The 10,736-nt window shown below is 39.0% G+C and overlaps 1 protein-coding gene across 1 annotated transcript in view; it reads right to left on the bottom strand.

Annotated features, from left to right (window-relative positions):
* stx12l (syntaxin 12, like) overlaps positions 1-10,154 on the bottom strand; it is a 23,833-nt gene extending 13,679 nt beyond the window's left edge. The window contains exons 1-4 of the mRNA XM_050045862.1: positions 9,939-10,154; positions 5,955-6,114; positions 5,760-5,829; positions 5,537-5,636 (exon numbers count right to left, since the gene is read on the bottom strand). Of these exons, the coding sequence (XP_049901819.1) occupies positions 5,537-5,636; positions 5,760-5,829; positions 5,955-6,054 (270 nt within the window). The 5' untranslated portion in view covers positions 6,055-6,114; positions 9,939-10,154. The remainder of the gene's footprint in view (positions 1-5,536; positions 5,637-5,759; positions 5,830-5,954; positions 6,115-9,938) is intronic.
* Between the last annotated feature and the right edge of the window lie 582 nt (positions 10,155-10,736).

Raw genomic sequence — 10,736 nt, 5'->3', positions numbered from 1 at the left:
AAAACATACATTTTACGGCGGCCATTTTGTACATTCCAATATGGCCGCCATATAGACATCTGGGCAAATGCAAACATTGATTTTCTGAATCCTTATACAATAACCTTTCCAAAAATGTATAGTTTTGCAAATCCCCAAAAAAATCCCACAAAAGTTGAAATCTAAACATAATGAACCTGACTAGTAGCATCGAGATAGAAAATAAAATAGGGCCAAGAACAGACCCTTGAGACATAATTTAAAACAGCAGCATCAGACATGTCATCACCAACTGCCAGTGAACACTTCTACATAAATGGGGTTTGCACTACCATAGAGCAAAACCAGATCAGCCAACACACGTGAAGCTGTCAGCAGGGATCTCGTGATCAACATTTCTCTAGAGGGAGCTTGCATTAACATGCCACATTAGTTAGGTTCCAGTTCATGGCATGATATTTAAATCTTTAATAGTGTAACCTGTTTGTGTACTTGAACAAGGAATGTCTCATGTAAAGTTGAAACAAGTATGCTGGTGGCTTTTTTTTAAGTCTTCCTATCAAGCATTTACAAAGCAGTATACAAACATTTCATGAATGGGTGCTAATACACTTTATTGTAGCTATATGAAGCTTATAAGGACATGTGTAAGTGTTTATTAATGTACAATATTTGTCACTTATTATAACTTCTCATATGAAGTTATATTATCACAGCTATGTTTTACTATTGTACTAAGTATCTGTTCATGCACTAGCCTCCACGTATGGGTGCCAGCTGGAGGAGTTATAGGTTTTGAAAAAATATTTGCTAATACTCACTTCTGCTTACAAATACAGTCTGGTATTTTTTTTGTTTCTATACTGTGTGTACATGCTAAGTAGTTGGACTTTATGTGTTCCCATTAGGGTTGAGCTGAATTTGGATTCAGCTTCTCCAGCTGCTTTTCTCTGTTTCATAAAAATAAATAAATGAATAAATAACTAATAATAATAATAAAAACTGTTTGTAAAGCACTTTTCGAGCCAGCTGAATAAAATACAAAACAAAAACGATACTAATAAAACACATGAATGTATATATACTTGCACCAACATATACACTTAAACACCTATATACCTGCAAGCATGCATACATATACACATGGTTGCAAATACATACACTCCCATACACACAATAAGTTTATCAACTGTCAGAAAAGGCCAATCTGTAAAAGCAATTTTTCAGATGAGATTTAAAGTTGTGAACAGAGTCAACTGATCTGTTGCTCAGTGGGAGGCTGTTCCAAAGCCAAAAAGTAAGAACTGAAAGACTATATGATGACAAAATGAATATCTTTGGGTTTTAGACTGTTGGTCAGAAAAAAAAAACAGATCATTTGAAGACCTCATAACATGGTGGGCAATTTTCACAGTCCCTCAGATGTTATGGACTAAATAAAAATATAACTGGCAGACAAATCAATAATGACAATAAAGAGAATTTAAATGCATTGATTTGTAACTGCAACATCAATCACACTATACTGAGGCATCTCAAAAAGACTGATTGATCTGCAGGCATCCAGCCCACTCCCGCTTCACGTGACTGAAATATGTCAGTAAAATTAACGTGACTCTCCTCGCATTCCTTCCATGATGACTCACATGATTAATCTATAATCTAATATATATGAAAGGCACACGCTTTTGAATCTGATTTTCTCCTATTGCCCAGTAGAACTCACAATTTTAAATTCTCATTGTGAATTTTTGCTTTATTTATGCTTTTCATGATTGCTCCTCAGTATGGCATTTACACTTCACATTTGATATTTAACATGTACTCATAAAAACTTCCCTCATAAATATTTGTAGTTGGGGTGTTCACATACTTTAGTGTACTTTTGCTCTGAATCTGTTTTTCCTGGGTTGGTGGTGGCCGTGATGGATAGATAGATGGATGGATAGATATCTCACCATATCTAGATGAGTGTGTAGTTATAGATCACCCATGGTTGCAGGGATACTGGATATCTGCAGTGATCAACTCTGAGTAGGCACACCTTGAGTTAAGCGTGTGCACAACCACAATAAAAAGCCATCATCAATGGAGCCCCGATACCTCGATTCACTCAACTTATTTTACACCTGTGGAATTGGAGGTGCTCTTAAATGCCTACAGGGAATATGAGCATATATTTCATATAAAAAGTAACACCGCTAAAGCTGCCAAGGAGAGAGAGGCAGCATGGGGGAAAATTGCTGCCCAAGTCAACGCGTATGTTTGAATGCACTAGTCCATTAATTTAACATTTAACCACACTTAGTTAAAATCATAGCATACAGGTGAAAAGTGGTGGAGTGGTTTTGAATAAAATCTGATTTTCATAGGTGCAATCTCACAGGGGAAAAAAAACACATTTGGAAGCAGCTTAAAATGAATCATTCAAACAGGTAAGGCATATTTTACTTGGCCATGATTGTACCTTTCTTTAGTTTTATTCATATTTGATTTATTAAAGTAGCTTAAATAACCTGTCATTCAGTGGCTATTTCATCATGTAGCTACTGTAGGTCACTAGTAATTTAAACCTCCCAAAAAATACTGCTTCAACTTTTATGTCCTCTTGCCTAACATCCTGCTTAGTAACATTTGAGTTCTACTCAGCCAACAGAAAGAAGGCAGAAGCTCACAAAACATCACCAATATCATATAAAAAGCTACCGTTCACAAAAAAATATAGCGCGATGCACAACATTTGCTCTGATGAGAGCGCACATCTGGTGTGTCAGATTTGATATGTGTGGCCGGAGAATGTTGTTGAGGTAAATGATTGACTCTAATGAAAAACGGTACAGTTCAAACAGAAAATCACTGGGGAATGACAGCACATCTAAACGGGGTCTGAAGATCCTCTCCTGGTGTAAAGCAATGCGAATTAATTCTGCCTCGATATTGATCTTATTTCCTACATATGGAAAACCCATGTCTGTCTGCCAGCTTGCTTCAGGCTCGGCGGAAGGAGACAGGGTGAACTCAGGGTTTCTTACAGAAAACCTGCCAGGGAGCAGGTTAGGTTCACAGACTCAGTTGCCATGGTGACTGACTCAGAGTTTGACTTACCTCTCTTTCTGGAACTGAAAACCTAGAGTTTCCCTCATTTCAGGCTTAACATACCCAGAGTTTTCACTAAACCCGCTTTCTGGAATACCCCCCAGGTGTAGCACAGTTAATGATTACACTTGCCATAAATGCCATTACTAGCCATTACTGAAAGAGTTTGTTTTTCTGCAAAACTCTATCATGTTATTTACTTTTAGTGTTTTTGTATTATTATTGTTATTGTTATATTATTTTTGTTAGTTAAGGACTGGTGTGCTGTGTGTAACATGAGCACCCTTTGCTGGGGCGCCTTCAGACTTGAGCGGTGCACCCCAAACTCTGTAAGCAGTCTTTCAATCTCATCCCTGTGGTGGGTTGATCTGTAAAAATCACTGTTAAAATACCTTGACAAGTTTGTTTCTGCATATTCTCTATTATGTGCGTTGAAGCAGGCTTCTAATTACCAGAGAGAATGCTTTTGTGGTTGTAGTGGTTGTGAGTAATTTGTTGAGCTCACTGCATTATCAGTGACTTGTAACTTGCAAACCAAGCTAAATAATGTCTTTCTTTGTTTTGGTATTTTCTTGAGATTGTTACCATGAAGATAGTCTGACTTCTTGAGTGTAGACTATGGGTGTAATCCTACCATTGGCCGGCTAATTCATCCCGCATTCCCCTCCCCTTTTGCTATCTGTGTTCTACCATTTTGCAAGGGCACCGTCACTGCATCTTTGGCTTTGTGCCGCCCATGATGATTGTGATTGGTCAAGAGAAATACAAACAACCTAGAGCCTTTTCCTCTACATAGCAGAATGAAAATGGGTGGGTGTTTCCAGACGTTTCTGTAGCGCTGACCCAGTGGAGACTGGTGTATAGGCTAGATACTGCACCGCATCAGGTACAGGTATGGGCATGGGTAAAAATGAACTACAGTCTGGCGGGCAGCAGGTGAGAACAATAATATATATTCTTAATTTTTCACAATAAAACAAATGAAAAAAGATGTGCAGTATAAGTGTAATATTTCAACATCTAAATCACTATTATCAAGCTGCGATTCCTTTTATTTTGAAAGTCAATAATACAAGTTGAACCTTTGACCCCATCGTCACATTCATCACAGATGTGGAGGAGTCCAGTGATGAACCGTGCAGCCCGAGGATGAGGTGACAGTGTATATCGAGTTCAAGACACCCAAGGAGGATCCTTTTGCGGTATTATAGTGGTGGAAGGAGCATGCTAAAATGTTTCCTCACATGGCAGTGATTGCGCAAAATGTTTTTGCCATCATGGCATCAAGTGCAGCCAATGAAAGAGACTTTTCCTCTGCTGGACTTGTAATTCAAGAACCGAGGACCCAGCTAATGTGAGTGACTGTAGCCTGCGTGTGTTTAATCACGTGTACAGGTTGGGTTGCGGGACCTTTATTGACTTCGACATAATGACTGGTAACGGGCCGGGTCTGATATTAAGCTTTACGGGTATAGGTGGGTGCGGGTTTTCAAAAATGGATCTGTGCAGGACTCTGGTGTAGGGTACACATTTTTACAATTGGAGAATGTAAGAATCACTTTAGACCTACAACAAAGATAAATAAGAATTAAAATGTCAGAAAATGAGCGTTATTCATTTCCATATCATTTAGAGAGTAAGAGTGTCCTAAAGCAAAGGGCTGCATGCGACTCTGGAGCCACAGGTTGCTCGCCCCTTGCCTGCTTAAATGTCTCCCTCTCTCTCTCCCAAAGCTGTCCATGGTTCTGACAGGTTTTTAATGACAGATATACTGCCTCCAAAAGGGCCCATACACATGGCACATCTTAAACTGCCTGGAAAATGTGAGGTCCGACGCTGGGCGCTACTCTTATGCCTACTCTATGCCAATTTTCAAGAGCGCAGAGGCAGACTGTGTCTGAGGTTGCTAAGCAACCAAAACCAGCATGTATTATAACCTACTTACCAGAAGTCCTGAGTGCAGAGCTCATCTTTTTTCAGGCATTGTTTTGTAGTGTGTATTAGACCTAAAATATTGTCCGTGGTACAGATGTTAAGCTCGGGGTAGCCCTGCACTTATATCATCATCTTCTCCATATTTACGATGGACTGATACTTATGAGGGAGTGATTTTTACCAGTTGTGGCTGGTCATTCCTTGTCACATGACATGCCATTGCACCCTGAAAAATAGTCACTTGGGAATGCTTGCGTGCTGTGATGGTGTCACTTTGGCTTTCTTTTTTACATCCCTATCTTGCGTAGACATTGAAAACAATGGATTTGAGGGTGCAAAAAAATGCGGCATGGACCATGTTGAATCTCAGCTCTGTGGCCCTGTGAGCCTATAAACACTGGCTTACTGTGATTCAGATGAAGGGAAATCTTAATGCCCCAGCATACAATGATTTGTTATTTTAAAATGTGATATATCTGAATATACAGTTTGACTGATATAGTGATGACAGTGTCTATAGACTGACCTGTTCAGATGGAGATGTTGGTGGGGGCAGTGAGCCCAGCTCCTTCATGTGTCTGTTGGTTTCTTTAGCCAGCTGGTTGGTGTAGTGTTGGAGCTGCTGGCTGCAAGGGAACACAAACACTGCTGAGAGCTCACTCAGAAGGTTTTACTGATCACACACTTAGTCAGATAACGACAACATGTGAGACTAGCTGGGATAGCGATAATGCCAGTTCGGTATTTACAGTCTCTCCTGAAGCTCTGGGGTTTCCTGTCTCGTGTCCAGTTGGTAGAGGAGATTTTTGATCTGACCAGCTGCGAAGAAAAGCAACCCTTTCAGGAAACATGCAGATCTTTTGGGGAATTAATTTATGTGTGGAGGTGTTTGCTAGTGATTTGCTCCTGATCAGGTTGTTTCCTGCTGTGTCTGTTGGACTCACTGTTTTGGCTGATCTTCTGGATGTTGGAGCTGCATGTCCGAATGAGGCTGTTGAAGTCCCATGGCTGTGACCAGCTGTTGTCGGCGCTCATATAGGACATCCTGGCTATAGCCCACCAGCCTGTCACACTGCTGAGGAACACAATCTAAACAAGCACAACCTAAACAAGAAGAGAAGAGAAGAAATCTCACTGGGTCACAAATAAAATAGTTTTTCATTTCGGTGAACTTCAGTTTTATATTTGAAACTGTGACACGTTTATCAGTGCATCATATAGAGAGAAAATTAATCTGCTGTTTTATTTATGTCAAGTATGTGCTAGTTCCTGCTTCTGATGAAGTGATTGTGTTTTCCCTTGTCTTACATTATGGTAAAATAAATATCTTAATGTTAGTTAACCGTTCGTCAAAACCAAAAGCAATTTTAAGACTTTAAAATCCATATCTGTGCAAAGTAACTAGTTAGCTATATCTACAGCTGTCAAAATTAATACCAATTCCAATATTTCTCTCAAAAGAAAAAGCATGAAATTGCATTTATTATAAATGCTCAATTAAAGTACTCAAAGTTGACCTTGAGGGGAGACACCAGGTGAATAGGCTTAACTTTAACTAAGAGGATAGATATCCCTTCCCTAGTTCATTACTGAATAAATAAATAAATATGCAGTAATCTAAATACATTTCCAGAGCAGAAATCTGAACATTGGATTAAGCCAGGTTTGAAAGTCATGTTTCCTCTGTTCTCCATCATATTATTAGGCTGCCAATATTCGTCACCTCGCTTTCTGGACCCACTTTTATCTCCAGCAGCTACAATGATGCCAGCACTCATCAAAGCCCCACTCATTTACTCCTTGTTGAAATCAATACACAAACTGGTTGTGCATACCCTTAAATTGTGGCCCTGTTTAGGAAGTCCTTTGGCCACAGAGACTTCTACCTTCGGAGTCGCTGATCTGACTCAACTTTTTTGCTCTGACAGAAAAAGCATCAGTTGTTTTAAAGACATGTTCGAAGATGGCTGCTTTGAATCTTTTGATAAAATGATCTGCAAAGTACAACCTACTCAAGACACATTTTTTTCAATATTTACAGACAGGTCAAACAATATGTTCACTCAAACCTATCTTGCTTTGCTGCAGAGCCTGATACCGACCTGATCGACATATTACGTTTTTTCAATCCACTGTCTAGAGGTGCACTGTCTAAATTATATAGAAACGGCTCAATAATGACATGTTCACCTCTAGACAGGATTAAGGCAGCCTGAGAACAAGATCTGGGACCTATATCTGAGGACCAATGGGTCTCTGTTCTTCCAACAATAGGCTACGTAAATCTTCACTTTGTGCAAGACATTGCTTATTGCAATTTAAGGTGGTCCATAGGGACCCTCACTTACAAACATTACAAATATCTTCCATACTCTGTCTAAAATACATAAAAAAGAACTAGACCCTATTGTTGCCTTGTTGCGGCTGACATAGTCTCACTGTGCCACCTATGATATTATCTAACTGACAAAATGCTAAAAAATGTCTGTAATATCACAGGGTTACACAAGAGCATAAGTCATGATTTTATGACACCTAGTAGCCCAACAATCTGATGCTTTCACTTTGAAACAATGTCCTATTTTAACTTAACTTTCCCCCATTTTACCTGAATGCATTAAGTACTCACTCAAAACCCTTTCCTATTGAAGGTAAAGTTTGTTGTGGAAATATTTGGATTTTAAGTCATATAGTTAATAAAATGCAACATTTTACAACCATTGTTGTTGTTATAGCCTTTCAGCTGCAGCACTCTCATTACCAAAAAAAGAGAAACTCAATGTTCCATATGGTTTACCTTGGACGTTCTGGGACAAAAAGGTAAAGCACATTTGTATTATCAATACAGTACCATTTTTAAAAGAAAGTAAAAAAAACGTATCTGTTCACTTTAGCCTTACTGACTTCTCCTAATACAGGTCCAAAACTCTTTCCTTTTATGCTTCACACTGCTGCAATTCTCTTAAAATGTTGTATCTTACTTGATTTTATGATTTATGGTTTTACAGTTCTATGATTTATTTAATCTTATGATTTATTTAATGATTTAAAAAATGGCTTTAAGATTTATGGTTTTGCTATGCTTCATGGGTGGTGGATCTGAGGGAGACAGACTGTGGTGAGTTCTATTTGATCCACAGTGTCACGACTGGGTGCTAGATAATAGGCCAGTTGTGGGCCATACCTGGATATATATGTTGGTGAGTCTGTGCCCACTGGGAATTATAGGCTCTGATCGTTGCTGCTATTGCTATTCTATTAGGCACTGCTTTTTGCTTTTTGCTCCTTAAACACTTTTTTTTATTTTGACTGAAACTCTATTGTTTTAAAGACTGGGCCTGGTGTGTGACCCTGACCTGGGGAACCCACTGGTTGTTCTGGTTGCTACTGGTTTGTGAAGATCAATTGTTGTTACTGTAATTTGAAGCATTCTCTGGCACAAGAATTTCCTTCGGGGTATATTAAGTTCTATTAAATTGAACTGAAGGAGAAATACTTTGAGAGATTTCGATTAATAGGATCTCAAATCACCACCACTTTTAAATGAAATTTGTTGAATCACTGTACTGAACCGCCTTACTGGCTTGCCTCTATTTTCATGTGAAGCACTATGCATTTCTTGTCTGAAAGGTGCTATATAACTAAAAGTTAGTAACTGTACTTATTAAATGGTGTGGCTGTTAATATTCTAAAAAAGCCCAAGATGAACTGATGAACATGTTTTTTTCTTTTTGTCTTTATTCTATTAATGTAAGCTACATATTGTAATGAACATTATAGCATAACACATACTTTATATTTCTGAATTCACATACTAGTTTTTACAGTGTAATGTAGTACAGTACACATTTGTATATTTTGCACACTTACAGACTAAGCACAGTGAATATATTTTTATTCTTAATATCTTTAGTCTAGTACTAAAGATGCTAAGAATAAAAATATATTCACTGTTATACATTGTAACACAATGCACATTTTCATTTCTATTCCATTTTATTACTTTATATGCTTCTATTTCATCCTCCTATTCTTACTTCTTATAATTGTCTATGCTTTACATCGGAGCGACTGTAACCAATCACAGTCCTCGGGGATCAATAAAGTAGGCCTATTTCTGATTTCTGATTCTGATGTAAAACCTTATTTGTCCCAAATTACCTGACTTGAGCCTGTTAAATCACTGAATGAATGCATTGTCTGGAGTCTGTAGAACCTGGATTCAATCTTCAGTTTTCTCATTCACATTTGGACAAACTTCCATCCACGAGTAAAGTCGTCTAACTTTATCCTTTTAAAAAAACATCATAACCATTCACGATTCTACGGAGCTTATAGACCCTAAATGTAGCTCCAAGCACCTCAAAACGTAAGGTCATAGTCCATTTCTCACTTATACATTCATCTGATATGATGAAGCAACAGAGCCAAAACTATAGGCTAACTGAATGTGTCACTGCCCTTCTCTCCTTCTTCTTCGCTGTATTTATTTCTCTACATCGCCATGTGAAGAGACAGACACAGCCCAGAATGTTAACAGCATCCCCCGGCTTATCCTCCAATAACAGAGGCTGGCACTAACTGCACTGACAAGCGCGAGCCAAACCCAAGTCATCACGTGGATTAACCTCGTTACAGACAATTCTGGAAAGAAAATACACGAACCAGCCAAACGGACTAAAGCGCACCAACATAAGATTCAGACCGCCTCATACTGTCACAAAAAACTACTGTAATGTAGATAACATTTAGAAACACCCACAGTATGAAGCTTCTATTTACAGCCGTTATTCGGCGTGAATAACAGGTCGCAGTGTGTCGTTTATCAGTGTCAGCCTATATTTGGGTTTAATAGCTACAGCAGGTTCAACAGCAGGGTCTCTGTCGGTTCATATAAATATTTACAATGTTGACAGTGAGGGTCTTACTTTGTGATGAAGGTGACGTCGGCAGCGATTGTTGCTCCAAGTGCCTCAGATTAGTATTTCTATGTCAGAAATAGCAAACCCAGCCCGTCTGTGACGTCACACGTTCAAAGCGCTAATCCGACGTAGTGTTGGTGCTGCATTCACAGTCCATAGCAAAGACGGTCAACACAAGTTCCCTGTTAGATAAAGGCTACTGCAGACCTTCATGTCATTATTAGTGGTAGGAAATACTTTCTACCAGGTTTGGATGCCATTCAAACCCACTTTGGAATATTCAGTTTTATTAGGATTCAAAAATATTAACTGGGTAGCCCCGCGTCGGACCGTTGGGACTGATACAGCCACAGAAAAGCTTCTGATAAAGAATACTTTTCGTTATTTCGTCACATAAACCTGGAACCTCCCACTGTGAGTTGTGAGAACCCAAAACGTTCATTTAATAAATTCGACAGTGACGTAGTGTGATGGGGCAGTGTCTCTCTGAATAACCCCATGACTGTCTCATGACTTTCACACGGACTCTAATAATAAGCCTATGCAGCAGTGTGCATCCCTGCATGTGACAACAGGCCAATGACTGCATACACAGCAGACACGAATCAATACAGACCAATGGGAAAAGGACCTATAACTGTAGTTGTACATTAATTACCGGCAGGGCCTAGGGCAGGAATGTTGACTTCAGGAGTCCAAATTTTTCACCTCAAAGCGTCAGCCCAATTTCCCATCAAGCCTCCCTCAGTGTGATGGTAGGACGATGTGTCAGGCTACAGGCTAGAAAAATGAGTGTATTCCATG

This window comes from Epinephelus moara, chromosome 6 (assembly GCF_006386435.1).
Source record: "Epinephelus moara isolate mb chromosome 6, YSFRI_EMoa_1.0, whole genome shotgun sequence".
In the NCBI taxonomy this organism is placed as follows: Eukaryota; Metazoa; Chordata; class Actinopteri; order Perciformes; family Serranidae; genus Epinephelus; species Epinephelus moara.
The sequence above is the reverse complement of the archived record's forward strand: the minus strand, read 5'-3'. Positions and strand labels throughout refer to the sequence as shown.